The 21,846-nt window shown below is 39.1% G+C and overlaps 1 protein-coding gene across 1 annotated transcript; it reads right to left on the bottom strand.

Annotated features, from left to right (window-relative positions):
- Positions 1–6,479: 6,479 nt before the first annotated feature.
- LOC102808112 (uncharacterized) lies at positions 6,480–21,773 on the bottom strand. The gene is made up of 18 exons (XM_085506552.1): positions 21,593–21,773; positions 18,464–18,602; positions 17,693–17,915; positions 17,333–17,537; positions 16,911–17,086; positions 16,419–16,667; positions 11,650–11,855; positions 11,341–11,461; positions 10,909–11,091; positions 10,519–10,665; positions 10,314–10,370; positions 9,498–9,777; positions 9,299–9,415; positions 8,559–8,878; positions 8,302–8,413; positions 8,124–8,220; positions 7,775–7,874; positions 6,480–7,472 (listed from the first exon to the last, which is right to left on the bottom strand). The coding sequence occupies exons 1-18, from the start codon at positions 21,756–21,758 to the stop codon at positions 7,416–7,418; spliced, it is 2,955 nt and encodes a 984-aa protein (XP_085362678.1). The 5' UTR covers positions 21,759–21,773; the 3' UTR covers positions 6,480–7,415.
- Between the last annotated feature and the right edge of the window lie 73 nt (positions 21,774–21,846).

The following is a 21,846-nucleotide window of genomic DNA, read 5'->3' as shown; positions in this document are numbered from 1 at the left end:
TGTAAAGGATACTCTGTAGCACAAGAGGATTGTAAAATCACGATAATACCTCTAGGGCGAGTGCAAGTATCTGCACTCGTTCATCGCCAATGTACAATTATAAATGTAGGTAGAAACAATAATTGTTATTTTTCACTTAGTTTTTAAAAGTCATCTCCCAGTGAATATTGGATGATTTTATAAGAAAAATATTATACAACATACATTTCGTATAGTAAGAGCTTTATGTTATACTTGTGCACTCGGGTACAAGCTGGGCGTGATGCAGTGGTTATCAGGAAAGATGTGGCTTGATCCCCATCCACTGCTTTCTCGATAAGATAAACTACATTCCGGTCAAACATAGTATTTTGTTTTGTAATAGGTGTCCTATCATAAGTTCTATGTTGTTCCTGTCATCAATGCAGTACCAATATATTTTCATCGTAAAGTTTAGCGATTTATCCGCCAGATGACGGTTTTTCCCCTTGTGAACCACCAGCAGTTGTGGGGTTTTTAAATGTTCTTCTTTTCTTATTGATCTGAGTAATTAGGGCTAGGAAGCTTCCCACCACATCCGCCTCTGGCAACACTTGCTTAATTTAAATGTGGACTCGTTGCGATGTAATTTCTGTGCGGTAAATTCAACCAAACTCTTGGGAGTCTTGAACATCTTTTAGCTACTATGAAACTATTTGTGTGTAGTGTCTCTATTAATGATGCGATACAACATGACAGTGTAATGTCGTCAACGTCTGTCATTAAAGACAAGAACATCCTTTTGAGTGACTAGGTAACCAATGAGGATATATTTGGGTCTAAAACAGCTCAGAGAAAAATTTGAAAAAAAGTATCGGAAGAAAAAAGGAACTTCCAGACAACAAATGTCATTGTAAAAATAAATCCACAAAACATTTTTTTGGCAACACCGCTTTAAGAATGTTCCAGGTAGATATTCGTTTGTTATTCTGATAAGAGAGCATAACACAATAAACATTGTTATCAATAATTTGAGTCATATGTGATTCATATTCGAATATCTTTCTGAATAAGATTGATATTTAGACATTTGGGAAAGATGCAGTTGCAGAGTACACAGGATTCAAAGTGACCAAACCCTTACTTAGGGTTGTAATTAAATGACCTTCATACTGCCTACTTATTAATGATCGAAATTTAACACATTCCTGTTTTGTCACGGTAACCAAATGTTATTACTATTTGAGTTAGGACAGGCGATGCAATAATTTCCCTGATAGTGAATACGTGCTCACACTGGATGGCTCGTACAAAATAACTCTATTTGTACGCCCTCTTTCCATTATCCGACCAGTACAGCTGCTTTTAAACATTACTTCATTTGTTTGTTTAACAATTACTTTTTCAGTAAAATGAACATGGAATGCATTCAATGGTCGCAATCATTACAAAACTAAAATTTCGTTTCAATAATAAATATGATTTTCACGATATAAATATGTCTCTTGGGCGCAGTAGTTAAATTAAAGGGCGTCACTTTGGGCAGCAGCTGGTTTAAAGTGCATTGCTTAAAGCCAGGGAATGATTTAGAGGGTGTCGCTTAGGGCAGTGGCTGATTTAGCGAGGATGATTAATGTACATAGGTTTGTGTCATTGGGTGATTTAGACTGTCGATTAAAGATTTAGGGATTTAAAGGGGGTAACTTTGGGCCAGTGGGTAATTTAGAGGGCGTTGCCTTTGTTCAGAGGCTGATTCGGAGGGCGCTGCATGAGGTCAACGGCTAGTTTAGAGGGCGTCGCATGAGGTTAGAGACTGATTTAATGGGCGTCGTGTGAGGTCAAAGGTGCGTTTAGAGGGCGTTGAATGAGATCAGAGGCTGTTTAAGACCAGTGGTTGTGGATAAGGTTGTTTGGGGCCAGTGGTCAGTTTAAATGACGTCACTTAGTGGTCGAAAGCTGGTTTAGAGTACATCTTTTGAGGTAAGTTGCTGATGATGTCTTTTGGGAACAGTGGCTGATATAGAATATATCTTTTGGGAACAGTGACCAATTAAGAGTATGTCACTTGGCCTGGTGACTGGTTTAAAAAAAAAAAAAAAAAACGTCGCCTGTGCCAGTGACTAAATTATTAGGCGTCTTGATTGACAAACCTCATTGACGGTGCTGAACGTCAATTACACAAAACGTAAATTGCAATTGACCTCACTGTGATGACCCGTTGACTGTGGAATATGGAAAAAAAGGCACTAACGCATGTGCATAGCGTACCTTTAACGAGTTTATGACTTAGACATAACTCATGAATATTATTTGAAAGTGCAATTATTATTAGAAAGCATTTATTATGGAACGCCGGAATTATGTAAATTCAGCTTTGACCCCCACTCTTCTATATTTTAAATTAACAACTGTTTCTGGCCTTTACACTCAAGTCTGAATTAGCGTAGACAAGCCTCAAAAGGTTTCGATTGTATACAGCGCCACCTAGATCACTTGATTTGTAGTACACTGCTTGGGGCAAATGGCTGATTTAGTGTTTGTCTCTTAGGATCAGTGGCTGGTTTAGAGTACATTACCTGGGCAAATGGCTGATTTAGTGTTTGTCTCTTAGGATCAGTGGCTGGTTTAGAGTACATTACCTGGGCAAATGGCTGATTTAGGGTTTGTCTCTTAGGATCAGTGGCTGGTTTAGAGTACATTACCTGGGCAAATGGCTGATTTAGTGTTTGTCTCTTAGGATCAGTGGCTGGTTTAGAGTACATTACCTGGGCAAATGGCTGATTTAGTGTTTGTCTCTTAGGATCAGTGGCTGGTTTAGAGTACATTACCTGGGCAAATGGCTGATTTAGTGTTTGTCTCTTGGGATCAGTGGCTGGTTTAGAGTACATTACCTGGGCAAATGGCTGATTTAGGGTTTGTCTCTTAGGATCAGTGGCTGGTTTAGAGTACATTACCTGGGCAAATGGCTGATTTAGGGTTTGTCTCTTAGGATCAGTGGCTGGTTTAGAGTACATTACCTGGGCAAATGGCTGATTTAGTGTTTGTCTCTTAGGATCAGTGGCTGGTTTAGAGTACATTACCTGGGCAAATGGCTGATTTAGTGTTTGTCTCTTAGGATCAGTGGCTGGTTTAGAGTACATTACCTGGGCAAATGGCTGATTTAGTGTTTGTCTCTTAGGATCAGTGGCTGGTTTAGAGTACATTACCTGGGCAAATGGCTGATTTAGTGTTTGTCTCTTAGGATCAGTGGCTGGTTTAGAGTACATTACCTGGGCAAATGGCTGATTTAGTGTTTGTCTCTTAGGATCAGTGGCTGGTTTAGAGTACATTACCTGGGCAAATGGCTGATTTAGTGTTTGTCTCTTAGGATCAGTGGCTGGTTTAGAGTACATTACCTGGGCAAATGGCTGATTTAGGGTTTGTCTCTTAAGATGAGTGGCTGATTTAGAGTATGTCTCTTGGGCCTGTGAATGATTTACAGTACGTCTCGTGGGCCAGTGACTGATTTAGAAAGCGCCGATTGTGCCAGCGAATGATTTAGAAGGCGTCGTTTTGGGCAGTGGCTGATTTAGAAGGTGACTCGTGGGCCAGTTGTTGATTTAGATGTCATTTGTGGCTGCCGTTGCCCGAGCAACCTAAACTTGAAATCGCGCTTTGTTCAGCCTTGTTCATTTGTCGGCGTGCTATGTACACGTAAAAGACGTCTTCTTCCGAATTATATTACAGGTCATACTGTAGTCTTGTTGTTTTGACTTGTTCCTGATTCCTTTAGAACTTCCACTCGTTCATTTCTCTTACGGCAGTTTTTCGTGTTGTATGCGCTCTGTACGAGGATGGAGGCAGTCGCCATTTTTCGCTTTCACTGTAAGTGAAATGCTCGTTTCACTGCATCTAGCTTTCGTCCTTATTCGCTGCCCAAGTATCGTTTATGCTGCCAACGAGGTAGGTAACAATTGTTAAGTTTAGACTTATTTTGGATGCTTTATCGATCTAGTAAACTTATCATTAGCGTAGCTTACATGCCGAGTTACCATCAGTCGTGTAGTTGATTTGACACTCATCAAAATTCTCGGTGGTTTTCCGTACGATTATGCAAGTCGCAATTCATGTACAGTATGTAATCTATTTGTATAAGCTTAGATTCATGTACAATTTTACCTATATTGTGTGTGTACATGTACGATAGATGCGTCCTGTCTCGCCACTAGGTGGCGTACTATGCTGTAATATCATTGCCTATCTATTTGCATAGCGGCACTGGTACTATTACAATATAAATACGCTAGTTTATGTTGTATTTTACGATTTTGACGGTGTTACAATCTTCCTAATATTGTTCGTCATAAATAAAGTGAAGGTTACATCCGTGTTTTGCGTTGGTTATTGGGGCAGCTACATCATTGCTTGAGGTAGTGGCTGATTTAGAAGGTGACCCTTTGGGTAGCGGCTGATATAGAAGGCGACACTTTGGGTAGCGGCTGATTTAGTAGGCAACGCTTTGGGAAGTGGCTGATTTAGAAGGCGACTCTTTGGGTAGTGGCTGATATAGAAGGTGATGCTTAGGGAAGTGGCTGATTTAGAAGGCGAAGCTTTGGGTAGCTTCTGATTTAGTAGCCGACGTTTTAGGTAATGGATGATTTAGTAGACGACGCCTTGGATAGCGGCTGATTTAGAAGGCACGCTTTGGCTAGTGGCTGATTTAGTAAGCGACGCTTTGGGTAGCGGCTGATTTAGAAGGCGACACTTAGGGAAGTGACTGGTTTAGAAGGCAACGCTTTGTGTAGCGGCTGATTTAGTAGGCGACGCTTTGGGTAGCGGCTGATTTAGTAGATGACACTTTGGGTAGTGGCTGATTTAGTAGAGGACACTTTGGGTAGTGGCTGATTTAGTAGGCGACACTTTGGGTAGTGGCTGATTTAGTAGGCGACGCTTTGTATAGCGGCTGATTTAGTAGGCGACGCTTTGGATAGTGGCTGATGTAGAAGGTGACGCTTCGGGTAGCGGCTGATTTAGTAGGCGAAGCTTTGGGTAGTTGATGATTTAGTAGGCAACGCTTTGGGTAGTGCCTAATTTTGTAAGCGATACTTTGGGTAGCCCCTGATTTAGAAGGCGACGCTTAGGGAAGTGGCTGATTTAGAATGCAATGCTTTGGGTAGCGGCTGATTTAGTAGGCGACGCTTTGGGTAGCGGCTGATTTAGTAGGCGACGCTTTTGGTAGCAGCTGATTTAGTAGGCAACGCTTTGGGTAGTGGCTGATTTAGTAGGCGACGCTTTGGGTAGCGGCTGATTTAGTAGGCGACGCTTTGGGTAGTGGCTGATTTAGTAGGTGACGTATTTGGGTAGCGGCTGATTTAGTAGGCGACGCTTTGGGTAGCGGCTGATTTAGTAGGCAATGCTTTGGGTAGTGGCTGATTTAGTAGGCAACACTTTGGGTAGTGGCTGATTTAGTAGGCAACGCTTTGGGTAGTGGCTGATTTAGTAGGTGATGCTTTGGGTAGTGGCTGATTTAGTAGGTGACACTTTGGGTAGCGGCTGATTTAGTAGGCAATGCTTTGGGTAGTGGCTGATTTAGTAGGCAACACTTTGGGTAGTGGCTGATTTAGTAGGCAACGCTTTGGGTAGTGGCTGATTTAGTAGGTGACGCTTAGGGGAGTGGCTGATTTAGTAAGTGACGCTTTGGGTAGCAGTCGATTTAGTAGGCAACGCTTTGGGTAGTGGCTGATTTAGTAGGCGATGCTTTGGGTAGCGCCTGATTTAGTAGGTGACGTATTTGGGTAGCGGCTGATTTAGTAGGCAATGCTTTGGGTAGTGGCTGATTTAGTAGGCAACGCTTTGGGTAGTGGCTGATTTAGTAGGCAACGCTTTGGGTAGCGACTGATTTAGTAGGTGACGCTTAGGGAAGTGGCTGACTTAGTAGGTGACGCTTTGGGTAGCAGTCGATTTAGTAGGCAACGCTTTGGGTAGTGGCTGATTTAGTAGGTGACGCTTTGGGTAGCGGCTGATTTAGTCGGCGACGCTTAGAGTAGTGGCTGAATTAAAGAGAATCATAACACCATGACTACGTACTAATCTATTAATCTAAGAATGACGTCAGTCATATTGTTTTGTAGGTCACTAAAATCAAGAATAGTAATTTGATCATTGTCATCCAATTTGTAATAATGCATGGCATCCAGGAAGATAACAGGCTGGTATTCAACATATATTTACCAAAGAATGCAAATGTAACATCGGTCAAAGGACATTTTCATATACTTTTTAAACGATATTCTCGGTTATATTGTTTTCCTGCTTTTGAGTTTCAAGCAACAATATCATAAATCTTTTCTAACTAGTAATTTCTGTAGATGACAGATTCACTATCATGTTATTCGAATGTCTTTAGAAAATGGCGTATTCACATAAACTAATACCAGGGGGAAATGGACAACTATTTAAATGTTGCAAGTCAGAATGCAACACACAAGGACTGGGTGATGAACCAATTGTACAATCACGTTCAGTCTATTTCACAGAACAACTTTCTGAATTCCGATTATATTTTATTATATAACATACCACACAGATACATCTGAATATACTGTTATACAGATAGAATCAATCAACATAAAAACATTTTGAATATACACCTACAATCAGTTTGGTCTTTCTGTAGTTAATCAGATTTTCAGAAATTGTTAATTACTAATGACCATTGTTTTGATAATCTGCTAACTAAGCCAACTGAGGTCCTGTGTAAATCAATGTTACTACGACTCTGCGCATACTTCGGAAATAAATGAATGATCAACTCGTGGACATTAACATGTGGACATTAATGTTCTTTTATCGGTAATTTTCAAAAATACCCTCTACTTAAAAATGGGTTTCTTTACTGGAACTGAAGCACATGTTTGTCTTCAAAGTAACACTGCTGTCTGAGTAATATAAGGTATCCAAATATAATGATAGTTAATTGAAAAATCTGATTACAAAACAATATTATCAAACTCCAGACAATTCAACAATTATTAGACCAGGAAATCATGAAAGCTCCTTTGTTAGACAACTCAATCATAACCAGACAAGTAAACTCAATGCATTAAGGGAATATTCCTGAATAAATTCTACGTATCTGTAGTATTTAATTGGTAGCTTCATCTGTGTTACTGCTGGCATCAATTTCTTATAAAAAACTCCCTTTCTGTTATGTTTGAATTTTGAAAGATCAATAAAATCTGTGTATTTAATTTGTGTCACCCTTTTTTTCAAGTAACTCGAATGACGTGTGATCTTCTGTAATGACCAAGCCCGCGTTCTACTGTTTTCAAATTAATTCCAGGAAACAAACATTTTCCAAAAGTATACAATACGGTTAAATACAAACTGCAGAATAATCTATGAAAGCAAGACAAAAACACTGCTGGAAATGATCTCAATGCTGTATTGCTTCACATAATCAATCCATTGTTCAGAGTTTACATATCATTGATATCACCATAGAGTTCACTGTCGTATTGGCTCAGGTTGACAACCTATTAAAACAATAATATTTAATTCATTTATATACACTATGTATGCATGTCATTTGAATCGTGAATATAAATCTACTATAAACCCAATACATTTCCATCGTCGCTGAGTTCTTTCTATTACTGCACCGATAGTCGCTCTTGTTTTTATCTACAGTCATCAGTAAACAAAACTATGATCTTTTGAGAGATTAATTATATTCTAACTTACGAATGAGTGCACAACCAATCAAAGGTGTGACGTTGCTATCATCCAGCTACGTCATTTTGACTTGTATGACATATGTATTGAATAATGCATGTACCTCTTCCTGTCTATTAATGTATCTGATTTCTTGAACCAGTTCGCCAAATCCAGGACGACGTTCTATGTTCTTGTTCCAAGAACGAAGCATCACAGTGAACCTGCGTGGTCAAATTGATAATAGTCAGTGTTAAATATTATATTTATGGCTTGTTTTATAGTAGATTGGTGACATTCAAACATGTCACCAATATATAGATTGCTTCAAAATAAACAAAAATGCATTAATAATTCTTGAATTACAAATTTTTATTAGCAGTTTGTATTGTTAATACTCCGAGAACCACGATTCGCGTTCAGGCCCGCTTGACGGATCATGCGTGATACAAATCTGAGTTACATATACTCACAGTTCCTGGGTACAATGAGGTGGTTTTTCCATACGGTAGCCTTTAGCAACTTGTTCGGTGATTTCTTTGTTCTTCATTCCGGGGTAAGGTAAAGCACCTGCAATAGACGTGGTACATTATTGCCAGAGAGATTATAGCGTATAACACATGGCTGACTGACACACGAAAATAAACATACCTAAGGTTACAATCTCCCATAACAAAATCCCGAAGGACCAGACATCTGTCTTGAACGAGAAAATGTGGTTGCTAAGAGACTCTGGAGCCATCCAACGGATCGGCAGACGGGTCTAAAACAAAACAAAACGAATTGAGTATAAGATAATTAATTAATTTAAATTATTTATTTATTTATTTATATTTTCACTATTTAACTGTGCATAAGGTAATCTTTTACAGGTGAGATAAAGGAAAGTTATTTTCTAACAAACCTACCTCTTGCTTGTCTTTCACTTCCAGTTTGTCAGTTTGAATAGCTTTAGAGAACGAACCAATTTTGCAGATTTCATTATTACCAACAAATACGTTTCTTGCGCCAAGTTTACGGTGAATGATGCCTAAGCTACTGACATGCTCCATGCCGCTGGCTACTTGTTCGGAGAATAGCAGCAGTTTCTGTGACGTCAAGGTGTCACTGCCCTCAAACAGGTTACCGTATACGTCGTCCGGACGGTCAGGATTCGATTGGCGGCTACGGCGTAAAACTTGTGACAAGTTGTCGTATTGTGCGAATTCCATGATGATGCTCGGCTTGGCTTTGAATGGAAATGTATTATAATTAGGATGTGTGTTTCAGTGTCGTGATTCATAAATACGGAACCTCAATGATTTCATGTATGCAGTTTCGTGTTTTTTTCCTTATTAACTTGACCGTGAGTTGTTTTGTGTGTATGTCTTTAAACTTGAATAAACATCATTAGCTACAACAGAGGACATAATGACCTGCTAGTTCAATGTATTACGAAAGGCTTGAGATCACGGAGATTACTGTGCGTTAATCACGACTGACGTAATGTACATTGACACGTATGCGTTCTTACAGATAGCACGTGTAAGAAACTTTCAAGATATTCTGGTTCTCGGTTGCACTACCTTTATCTACACCAGCCGACAATCGAAGCCACGAGCGTTCTGAATAATGCTGCAACAATTAAGGGAAATCATTTACAACTTACGAGTTCCCCGGGTGGTGATGCAGCCCAGCAAACGTATGATATTGTCGTGTGGGATGATAGTCAACATGATGTCTAATTCGTGTAAAAGCATTTCCCGCTGAGACCTGTTGTTGGGATCTGAAAGTAAAAACAAGCCACGTATTGGTATAGTAGTTGTTTACATCTTAAGTATTCGTGATTGGTATTACACGCCACCTACCCTTCAAGGTCTTTACAAGTACACTGGAAGTTCCTGGGATGCCACCAATACTGGACGCATTAGCTTTGTACACTCCTGAATGAAGAAGCTCTCGCAGTTGGATCCTAGATGAAGGAAATTCCATTTCCTCAACGGTTAATGCCGCGCCTGCGTCGAATTTCGGTTTAGTCGTTGGCATGACGGAGTAGTCGTTTGTTGTGTGTGGTTGGAGCTGACCTTTTACTGCCTTAACTTCACCCTCTTCCCCATGATCATACCGGTATTTTACATTGCCGAGATTCTGTATATAAAAACAAAACAAGCCATTGTTTTGTGATTTACTTGTTCTTTAAAACCCACGTTCCACCACGGGTATAACTCTTCTCAGTAATTATTAACACAACGCTTTGTAGCCAATTCGGGATTTGCTAAGAAACACATAAATATATTCCACAACTCTCGGACAACATTATATGACAGTAACGATAATTCAGACCCAAGTACGATTAAATAAGAAAAGAGGTCAAGTTCAAAGAACCAATAATAATTGACTGGAGAAGAAGATCTTTTGATCATTTCCTGATATTAGTCTCCTTCAATTACCATGCTTTCATTCAATTTGGGATATTAGCGACACATCAAATTATTTCATTTTCTCTGTAAATTACGGTTCATAAAATTACAGAAGATAAATAGTCAGTATATATACCTACATAGACTACAAGGCTTCTAAGTACAGTTATGATACAAGTAAATATGCTAAATCCAGCGCCCATGTAAGGTTTTCTCAGTGTAAGTGTACATGTTAATATGACAAGTGCGTGCAACGCTATTCACCTGTGCTGATGCACCCCAATCTGATGCTCTAGTAACAGGTGGACCTCTATTGAAAAACTGTGAAAAATAATCGACAAGACAGATTAAAATATGAACAACATTGACTTAGTATGTGAAATACAATAAATTAATTAATAATCAAGAAATAGTTTGTAAACGTAATCAATATAATGATTTGAGGATTTATAAACATTCCGTCTCGTACCTTAGGTAGCATGTTTTTTCGCCACAGAATTATAACAGCAACAATGATAAGTATGATAATAATAACGACAATAACGCCCCCAGCGATGGCACCAGCACTCCCGCCTCCACTGCCACCGACACGTGCGCTTGGAGCGCGAGCCATTAACTTTGAACGGAATGAAGATGAAAAAAAATAACTGTCACGGTGCGTCAATAAGCGATTGGAAAAAAAAAAACAAGCTGAATATTCATTCTGTCTGTGCAATATATTGTGTCAAATATATGCTTAAATTAAAAATATATATTTTTCGCCTCATTAGCTTTACAATTTTAGGTTATTTTACAAGCTTGTTTATTTTGCCAAAACTAAGATATAACAGTGTAAAATCGTTGCTATGTGCTTACTTACCGTCATTTCCATTGGTGTTTCAATCATGGCATTATTGTATACAATTATTTTCATCACACATTCAACGTCACCGTCAGGCATTTCAATCATGGTAGCACTCTCCGTATTGATGACGTAAGCACTATAGTAACATATATCAGCTATGTCCAAACACTCGCATTCAGAGGTAGGACAATTTCCGTCCTGGAAAAACAAGGTTTACAGGATTACCGGATTGATTGATTTTTAAACCCAACGCGACACCATGCTTCTATATGTGTTTTAAAATACAAGTTCAACAAGGACAGTGTAAATTACCTTGTTTATTCACGTGAAAGTTGAACTCTAATTATAAAATTGAATGTTGAAATTGAGAATATTTGAATGGAAACGCCTATTTGCTTCACACAGTAAGCTACTTGCCGGAAATGACGTAGTCCGTTTTGTACTTACCGAAGGTTTGTTCTCAGTGATCTCTCCTTCAGCATAAATAATAGTCCCGGTTTCTGCATCACATAATTCCCACGTAATTTTGTAAATACCACTTTCCTCGTCACTGACCTGCATCATGATTCTACATTTGAGAGAAAAACAACGCAGTGTATAATAAACCATTTTTAAAAGTTGCGCCATACAATACAATTATATATTCTTATATTTTTAAATAGCATAACAATGCTCACAGCGATAAGTGTTCGAGATTTTTGTATGATACAGACTATGCAGCACACTAAATGTATGTCATATTCACAAACATCTTACTGGTTATTGTCAAAGTCCATGGTGGTACCATCCATTGACATATCATTGCCGTTGCTGTCAATCATTTTGAATTCTGCGTCTGGGGGAGTTTCGTCCACATATATGTAAGCTTTATCCTCTTGTTCGTTCCCCATTACGTCATAAGCTTTCATCCAGACCGTTATCTTTTGCCCACTAGAGGCGGATATTGATATTTCTTTCTCTGTCTGTAGATACAATGAGGTATATAGCGTTCAATGCATTTTTTATTTACATTCAACACATTAATATGCATACTAGATAGACACTGTACTGCGAATTAAAGGGGAGCAGAGGTCTGGCCTTTGAAACTCTGTAGATGACATTTGAGATCTATGAATAAATTCTGTCAATAAAAACATCTTGTATGTGCTGCGAAATGTCCTAAATATGGGGTATAAAATGGGCTGTGGAGCAGATGACAAACGTCTGCTTTGCCTAGCGTAATTTTGCCACTAGAGGGCCAGTTCAATGATGTCATCGGTGAACACTGATAATTGAACCTATTCATTCTACTACGTCAATCTCATAGAAGTGCTACTATGAAAACCCTTGTTAACTGACAATTTAAAAGTTGAAACATTGTGAGGTGTTGTGCGTATGAATACCATATCGATTCGTGTAAAGTTTCTCAAAATCCCAAATAAAAAATCCCGTTGTTGGTTTCGAAAAATGGGCAGAAAAACTAACCCGAAAGTGAAGACACTGACAGCGTTCTAGCTATAGTGAACAGTGAGTGAATATACATTGTACGTGTTAAAACTAAATTAGAAATACGATAATATCACTGGAACTGCAGTACTCATTTCGCCCAACTTCCCACTTTTCAATCGACCGTTATCGTTTAATTTCCGACCGCATTGTATTTTCCGACCGGAAAACGACCGCATTTTTATCGTTATCGTTTCTCTCGCTGGCTCATTGAAAACACCGACAGGTCGCCCAAACACTGGTCACTGGCACAGGTACAGTTTGGGGATACAACGGGTATTAACTATTTTTAAATTCCGAACTACTCTTCAAATCTATACCACTTTGTAACGTTCTGTGTCCAATATTAAATAACTGAGTTTGCGTAATAATTATGAAAGCGATATATCAAAATGTTGAAATTCTTAGAGCCGGTACAATATTAACACATTTGCGTAATTAGAAAAGCAGCGCACTAAGTAAACGATCTTAAAATATACAAGTTTGCGTAATTACAGCACCGCCAGAACGAATAACAATTTTACAAGATCGACGCGCGGAGCTTGAAAGAAAGAAAGTCGCTAAGGTAACGCGCCTGTTCAGTGCGTGTTAAGAAGATCAAACTTCGGTCAACACGCACTTGATGTCAGCATCGCCGCGCAGTAAGTTACGCAATGAAGTACTTGAAGTTCAATTGCGCCTCTTCTGTCAACTATTTATATACACTAGTTTCCAAGCTTTTGGTGCAGCCGAATTTTTTTTTTTTTTTGAACTTTGTGGCAATATAATTCTTTTAATTTCTCAGTCCTTTTAGTTCATTCATGGTCTTGACAATAGTGTGAATTCCTAATTTTCGAGTTGTTAGTTTTCTACGGAATTCCGCTAGAGGGCGCATCCAAAATACCCGGATGACGAGCCTGAGTGGGGTTGTTTTTATTGAAGTTCTGTATTCTTACATGCGTAAATCAATAGATTGGAAAAGCAACAAAGTTCCAGAACTCCGCAAATTTCGTCGGGATCGTGGTATAACTTGCATCAATATTAATGTTCGTAAAGCTAAACTTTTTGAACTTGTTGAGTTAGCAAACGAGTTAAATGTTCGCCAAGAGTCAAACAATCGTCGTCGTACTGTAAAACACAGTGAGTCGACGATAACTCTGGTAGATCCGTGTAACGTAAAAACTTGGCAAAAAAACCTTCATACTTTGCCTTTGTTTGAAATAGCTGATATGTTCGCATATTTGTTGCATCGAAGTGACTGGACAACAGCCAGACTGAAATAATATCGACTTGATAATGGTCATTTACTTCATAATTTCCGTAAAGCTTCATCATGTGCAGAATACAGAATTTATTTTCATTATGGCAGAGTGTATTCGGCAATGATCCATGAAGGAAAATCCTTACAAGCCATGGTTTATTATTAAATCAAACTCTAAAATAGTTTCTGGTGTTTGTAACTGTGTAGTGTAAGTTTGAATTAATATGATTCACCAGGAGATCAGCAGATGCAGTTATCATAAATGTTTTCGTTTGCGCTCGTCTCGGGAAGATGACAGTCTTCGTTTGTCAATCGATGTATAACTGCGGTTGAAAGACGGCTGTCTCCAGTTATTGAACTAAAAAAATACTGGCGCAGGATGGAAAATGCCGTGAACAAACCCGGGAATATAGTTTGGCGTCCACTCAGGTTTCCGATGACGCATTCGAATCCACTGGCGTTGAAATGATTTCTTGGACGAAAGAAATGTATGAAAAGTTACGCCTTTCATCTCAGGATATTTCGCTGTTTTTTTCTTTTTAATCGAACCCCAGGAATAGCATTACAATACCAGTTAACCATTTTGACCAATTCTTGCAAAACGTTTGTAAAAAATAAGACTTAGGCAACAGTAACTACTAGTATATTGCTTACAGCAGACGCCGCTCAAATTCAACCCCACCACGAACGTTGAACGGACTGTCATCCGGGTACTTTGAGAACGCCCTCTATCGAATTTCGTGAGAAAAATAGTAACTCGGAAATTAGGAATTGATGTGCGAGCCTAACCGTACACGACCGCTGTCAGACGGCGTCATGAAATCTATGCATAAAAGGCGGGCGACCTGTGGCCGTTTGATTTCCTACTCTCCCCTAAAGGTAGCGATTGGTGAGAATGGTTATTAATATATTACCTGATGCTCTTCGAATTTTTATTTTTTTTTCATTTCAAGGTCTCGGCTTGAATAACAGACGTCGACACTGACGCATCCTAAACTCAGCATGGAGAAACAAGCTACGATCGACATTTCAAACAAATTATTACCGGTACACGGTCGATAAGCAATCCAAATAATCGAAATCATTATCGTAAGACCGTAACTACAGACATAATTATACAAACACATCGTGAAGAATCAACAATTAGAAAAGGAAACCCAGGAAATTACGCCGATGTACTTTGTAAATCGGACAAGCATACCGTAATTGCGTTGAAACATTTTGTGGTCAGTAAGTAACCTCAGAATATTGTTTAAAAGAAAATATTCCATCCCAATCAAATCTAGGTCAAAGGGTCAAATTGAGTGCATATAATTATAGATAGTTAAAAACTAAATATATTAGAATTTTTGACGGCTATTCAACGTTTGTGCAAACCAGAATAAAAAGGGAGAGTATACAATAGCGATATGGCGATTGTTTACAATATTGTACCGGCTCTAATATTGGAGATGAAGTTGCGTTCGCGAACGATAAAAATGTGGTCGTTTTCCGGTCGGAAAATACCGTGCGGTCGGAAATTAAGCGATCGAGTAAAAAGTGGGAAGTTTGGGAAATGAGTACTGTAGTTCAAGTGACGTTAGCGTATTGCTAATTTAGTTTTAACTCATACAATATTAATTGACTCACTGTTCACTATAGCTAGAACGCTGTACGTGTCTTCACTTTCAGGTTAGTTCTGCCGATTTATCGCAACCAACGACGTGATTTTTCATTTAGGATTTCGACAAACTTAACATGAATCGTTATGGCATTTATACGCACAACATCTCACAATGTTTCAACTTTTAAATTGTCAGTCAACAAGGGTTTTCATAGTAGCACTTCTATGAGATTGATTTACTAGTATGAATGGTTCAATTATCGGTGTTCACTGATGACATCACTGACTGGCCCTCTAGAGGCGAAATAACGCCAGGCAAAGCGGACGTTTGTCGTCTGCTTCACATCCCACTTTATACCCCATATTTAGGACATTTCGCAGCACATACAAGTTGTTTTTATCGACAGAATTTATTCATAGATCTCAAATGTCATGTACAGAGTTTCAAAGGCCAGACCTCTGCTCCCCTTCAAAGTTACTTGGTACGTGTGGAGAGAAAAAACTACGCCACTCAAATATCCAAGCTAAATATTCAAGTTAAAAAACGGTGGTCGTCATGCCGCGCATGTGCAACATTTGTGTTGATAAACAATGATTTCCCGCGGTTCATTTCGTTCTTCTAATGGAAATCACGAGTTTTGATCTAGGACAAAGTGCACTAATTACTAATGAAATTACATAGTTAAAGCTTAGTAATGTATCAGTTTGTACTAACAATTGGAACTATTTCGGGATAATTGGATTCGCTTAAAATGTGCTACTGTAGAGTAGTATTGTTCTTAATTTCCTCATTTCTGATATCAATACAAGAAATTATCAGAAAAAAAATCTAAAACGAACAAATAAAATATTTTTGTGAAAACAAACCATTACAGTTGCACATTTTAAGCGAATCCAATTATCCCGAAATAGTTCCAATTGTGTTTCAGTCTTATTGGTCTGCTCGAAAGTGGAATTGCTATCTTTGTGTATATGAGTCCCATATCTCGCGCATGCGTCGCGCGAAGACCACCGCTCTTGAAGACTGTTTAGTAGTTCAGCAAAAATGGACAATTCCAAGGAAAGGACCCAAAGGCAATCCACAATTAAACACACAACTGAGAAACTTGGCATTGATTGAATGACTAGCTGTTATAAACTTAGGCTAGTAGAATAGGTCAATCCATAAAAATATTCTCATAAAAACAGTGTCCTCACCAGTGGTGCGTCGACCTCAATCCACTGGGTTGGCACCGTCTTGCCAGAGTCGGGACCAGCGTAGTCAAACTTGAATCTCACGATGCCGTCTACATTGGGTATAGCTTCGCGTGATCGTGACGTGCTCGGTTGACCTGTGACGTCGTCGAATGCAGGAACCATGGGTGGATCTGTGTCTTTGATAGCGTTCAGTATTTTGTTGTCCCGATGAAACGCATTAAAGAAATGACCAGCCCATTTGAGTGTAACCTGTAATATTTCATAATTAACTGATTAGTTATTTATCAAAAAGATTGGGTGAGTAATGTATTGCCAGAGCACTCCGAGGCCCGGCCAAAACACAGTGTGGCCTTCTGTACACGTTGTAAATTCAATTAAACCTATAAAATGTATGTACCGTCAAATGTTTTAACAACAACAATTTGTTCACCATCATTTTTTGAAAAATCTTCTTAGATAATTAGACCAAATAAAACCACATATGAGCTTCACCTTATCGGTTACAACCGGAAGCCAAACTACGCCATCATTAAAAGAAGCGCCCTCTGCAGTTATTGGCTTGCTGGAATCGATTTTGACACTGCTGTTCTTATCATATATCAGGTATTTTCGCACTCTTTCCGAGTTACCAGCTCCATCAAATACAGATAGAAGAATCGAGTATATCCCTATGGAATAAATGATTATATTAGCTTCGCTGGTTGTTGTATGTATGTGTACTGAACCATAGTTATACTATAATGCTATTCAAATCACAGCCCTGTCACAATTAATAAGAAATGTAGACCTGTAATTTTACTTCAAGAGAACATTTGATCAGAAAATGTGCACGAGATGAATCAAAACAAAACGCCTCACACAATTCGATTACATCATATTAAAAAAAAAGGATCAACTCATTTTGGGGTACTTACCCTCTTCTGGCATAGCAAGTATAGCCTGAGATGCGGAGGATGGAAGGTCATACTTTGACGCATGGGCAGTGGAAGAGGTCACATCGAGTTCATCATTATCTGAGTTTGAATTTACTATCAATCGGAATGCTTCGCAGTTGTAGTGATCGATTCCAGAGGTGCTGTCGCTCCAGTCATTGGGCATCCAAGTTACGGTCACACGATTCTGTGGATGAGAAAAGTCAGTCGTAATATGCCATGCTAGAGTATAAGGGGCACATCTACGAATATATTTCATACGTAATCGTTTTAGCAAAACAAAGACAGCATACTATACTTACAAAGCAATGAAGTAAACTATATGATATAATAAATACATACTTGTCTTATGTAATGACTTCCAATATCCATGACTGCGGCCAAACATGGCATTTCAGTCGATATACAATGCACTGGTTTGGTAAAATCAAATATAATCTTTGTTTTATTGACTGTATCATGTGAAGAGTAAAGTATGGGAGGTCCAACGGTAACTGAATTCTCATCATCATAGTTATTAAGTTTTATATATCCTGAATTTTTCGAACGTAGTGAAATGGTTAACCTGTGATAAAGATGATTGAAATCGTCATCGTCATATAACAATAATAAAACAACAATAAACACAATTGGAACTATTTTGGGATAATTGGATTCGCTTAAAATGTGCTACTGTAGGGTAGTATTGTTCTTAATTTCCTCATTTCTGATATCAATACAAGAAATTATCAGAAAAAATCTAAAACGAACAAATAAAATATTTTTGTGAAAACAAACCATTACAGTTGCACATTTTAAGCGAATCCAATTATCCCGAAATAGTTCCAATTGTGTTAATAATATAAAATGATAGAATTACAAACCTTGTAGTGTGTTTAACAACTCATGTATAAACAATAAGTTTAATAAACATGATTTTACTTGGTGAGAATACTGTATTTTTCTGCATTTTACAATCTCGAAAACAGAAAGTCTTTATCGCAGTGTTTTATATACTCATTCCTTGGAGCCCAAATATCTATAGAATGTATTGATTAAAGTAACTATGTTCACTCATCCGTCTATCTTTCAACAGGTAGATTGTGTTAATGTATTGATGATAAAATAACTCACTCGTTTCCGTCTCGAAGGTTATAAGAAGACATATCGAACTTATTTATACAGAGCCGAGAAGGTAGTTGGCTCACTGGGACATCAATAGCACTGTTCGCAGCAAAACAATTATACTGCCCAGTATGAGTTGAACCCGTACCTATAATGAAGACATTAATATATGCAATGACTGTAGTAGCGAGGATGAGAAGAACTAAGATATGGTTATGTGTAATATATGGACCATATACAGTATAAAGTGAATGATGTTGAGACTTTTATGTGAAAGTCTGTATATTGATGTGGTATGGTTTATGGGGAAGGATATAAGGTGCACTATAAGATGAGGTCATTATATGTTGTTAGTTTCATGGTGAATTTGATATGATTTATATCGATTTTTTATGGGGATTTGGAAAGTCGTGAAGTAATTTGGATAAGTCTGTATGAACGGTTTATATGATGTAATATGGCAATCTACGTGGATGTCGACGTTAAATGGTAATTCAGGTATGTTTGTTTGGACGGTTATGTGGTGATTCAGATATTGAAATATATAAGGCCATTTAGTAATTTTATAAGGATGGTTATATGTTTAATTTTAAGATAAGATAAGTGTGTATGGTGATATGGTGATTCAGACAATAAACTATATGAACTGTTCTAAAGCGATTGATATCAATCTATCTATCTATTCTATATATGTATATATATATATATATATATATACGTATTTTGTCTGCTCGCTCGCTTATTGAACATATCAACCGCTCGATCACGATCAGTGGCTGGGCTCGATTTATACGTGATGTTTAACTATTCTCAAAAACGAATATTTTCGAGTGAGAACGGCCACATGCCATGACAAAATTGAACAGTGCTTGACATGTATGAATAAGTGTCAAATTTAGTTATAGGCGTAAATAGTTGGTGGCCGGTCGATGAATAGCTTGAAAATCATGATTCACAGAAGACTTTCGGTACTGAGAATCCTCGACGCCAGTTTACCCTATTTTCCCAAATGGCAAAATAATCTAAAATAGTACACTAGTGTATCTCGGCCTAGTTGTTCGGCTCCGATGCGTTTACCTGGTTGGGGCAATTGGGCCTGGCCCAATTTTATCTCAGCTCAACCCCCGAAGGTTTATTTGAGCCGAACGTGTATACACGCAAATTTTTGATGGCTCGAGTCGTAGGACTCCGATAAAATGTTTCGTAGGGTGTTTGCACGGGAGGTTATATTGTGACATGGTTTTTTTTGCACGGGAGGTTATATTATTACGTGGGGTGTTTGAACGGGGGGTTTTATTGTGACGTGGGGTGTTTGCACGGGGGTTACATTGTGAAGTGGGGTGTTTGCATGGGAGGTTATATTGTGACATGGGGTTGTTTGCACGGGAGGTTTTATTTTGACATGGGATTGTTTGCACGGGAGGTTTTATTGTGACGTGGGGTGTTTGCAAGGAAGGTTATATTGTGACGTGGGGTGTTTGCACGGGAGGTTATATTGTGACGTGGGATTGTTTGCACGGGAGGTTTTATTTTGACGTGGGAAGTTTGCACGGGAGGTTTTATTGTGACGTAGGGTGTTTGCACGGGAGGTTATATTGTGACGTGGGGTGTATGCACGGGAGGTTATATTGTGACATGCGTTTTTTTGCACGGGAGGTTATATTGTGACATGGGATTGTTTGCACGGGAGGTTTTATTGTGACGTGGGGTGTTTGCAAGGAAGGTTATATTGTGACGTGGAGTGTTTGCACGGGAGGTTATATTGTGACGTGGGATTGTTTGAACGGGAGGTTTTATTTTGACGTGGGAAGTTTGCACGGGAGGTTTTATTGTGACGTAGGGTGTTTGCACGGGAGGTTATATTGTGACGTGGGGTGTATGCACGGGAGGTTATATTGTGACATGCGTTTTTTTGCACGGGAGGTTATATTATGACGTGGGGTGTTTGCACGGGAGGTTTTATTGTGACGTGGGGTGTTTGCACGGGAGGTTATATTGTGAAGTGGGGTGTTTGCACGGGAGGTTATATTGTGACATGGGGTTGTTTGCACGGGAGGTTTTATTTTGCCGTGGGGGTGTTTGCACGGGAGGTTATATTGTGACGTGGGGTGTTTGCATGGAAGTTTATATTGAGACATGGGATATTGTTTGCACGGGAGGTTTTATTGTGACGTGGGGTGTTTGCAAGGAAGGTTATATTGTGACGTGGGGTGTTTGCACGGGAGGTTTTATTTCGACGTGGGAAATTTGCACGGGAGGTTTTATTGTGACGTGGGGTGTTTGCACGGGAGGTTATATTGTGACGTGGGGTGTTTGCACGGGAGGTTATATTGTGACATGGGGTTGTTTGCACGGGAGGTTTTATTGTGACGTGGGGTTGTTTGCACGGGAGGTTTTATTGTGACGTGGGGTGTTTGCACAGGAGGTTATATTGTGACGTGGGGTTGTTTGCACGGGAGGTTATATTGTGACATGGGGTTCTTTGCACGGGAGGTTTTATTTAGACGTGGGGTGTTTGCACGGGAGGTTATATTGTGACATGGGGTTGTTAACACGGGAGGTTTTATTGTGACGTGGGTGTTTGCACGGGAGGTTATATTATGACGTGGGGTGTTTGCACGGGAGGTTATATTGTGACATGGGGTTCTTTTCACGGGAGGTTTTATTTAGACGTGGGGTGTTTGCGCGGGAGGTTATAATGTGACGTGGGGTGTTTGCAAGAAAGGTTATATTGTGACATGGGGTTGTTAACACGGGAGGTTTTATTGTGACGTGGGTGTTTGCACGGGAGGTTATATTATGACGTGGGGTGTTTGAACGGGAGGTTATAATGTGACGTTGGGTGTTTGCACGGGAGGTTATATTATGACGTGTGGTGTTTGCACGGGAGGTTTTATTGTGACGTGGATGTTTGCACGGGAGGTTATATTTTGACGTTAGGGTGTTTGCATGAAGGTTATATTGCGACGTCGGGGTGTTTGCATGGAAGGTTATATTGTGACGTGGAGGTGTTTGCACGGAAGGTTATATTGTGATGTGGTGTGTTTGAATGGAATGATATATTTGTGACGAAGGTTATATTGTGGCGTGGGAGTGTTTGCACTGTAGCTTATATTGTGTAGATAAATCGTGACTTACCGCTCTTTAGAGTCCATTCTATAGTAGCTTCTATTATTCCAAAAACAGCGTCGTTTACGTAATACGGCGGGGGTGGTAGATCAGGTATGAAACTGACCGTCAAATCTACTGTGAACTCTTCTGCTTTCAAGTTGCAGTAAACATCTTCTCGTTCATCACAGATCATTTCTTGTGGTGCATACCCTTGTCGTTGGATTGTCACTGCACAACTTTCAACTGTTGTTGGTTCATAAACTGTAAACAACCGTGTTTAG

Source organism: Saccoglossus kowalevskii, chromosome 12, assembly GCF_978046115.1.
Source record: "Saccoglossus kowalevskii chromosome 12, keSacKowa6.1, whole genome shotgun sequence".
In the NCBI taxonomy this organism is placed as follows: domain Eukaryota; kingdom Metazoa; phylum Hemichordata; class Enteropneusta; family Harrimaniidae; genus Saccoglossus; species Saccoglossus kowalevskii.
The sequence above is the reverse complement of the archived record's forward strand: the minus strand, read 5'-3'. Positions and strand labels throughout refer to the sequence as shown.

Bases quoted from the DNA above. Each gene is read 5' to 3' on its own strand.
- LOC102808112 (XM_085506552.1), bottom strand. From the start codon at position 21,758: ATGATCTGTGATGAACGAGAAGATGTTTACTGCAACTTGAAAGCAGAA. The intron at 16,668-16,910 runs GTGAAGCTCATA...GAAATATTACAG, and splicing joins TTCCGGTTGTAACCGATAAG to GTTACACTCAAATGGGCTGG. The intron at 8,221-8,301 runs GTATGTTTATTT...CGTCTATTGCAG, and splicing joins ATGGGAGATTGTAACCTTAG to GTGCTTTACCTTACCCCGGA.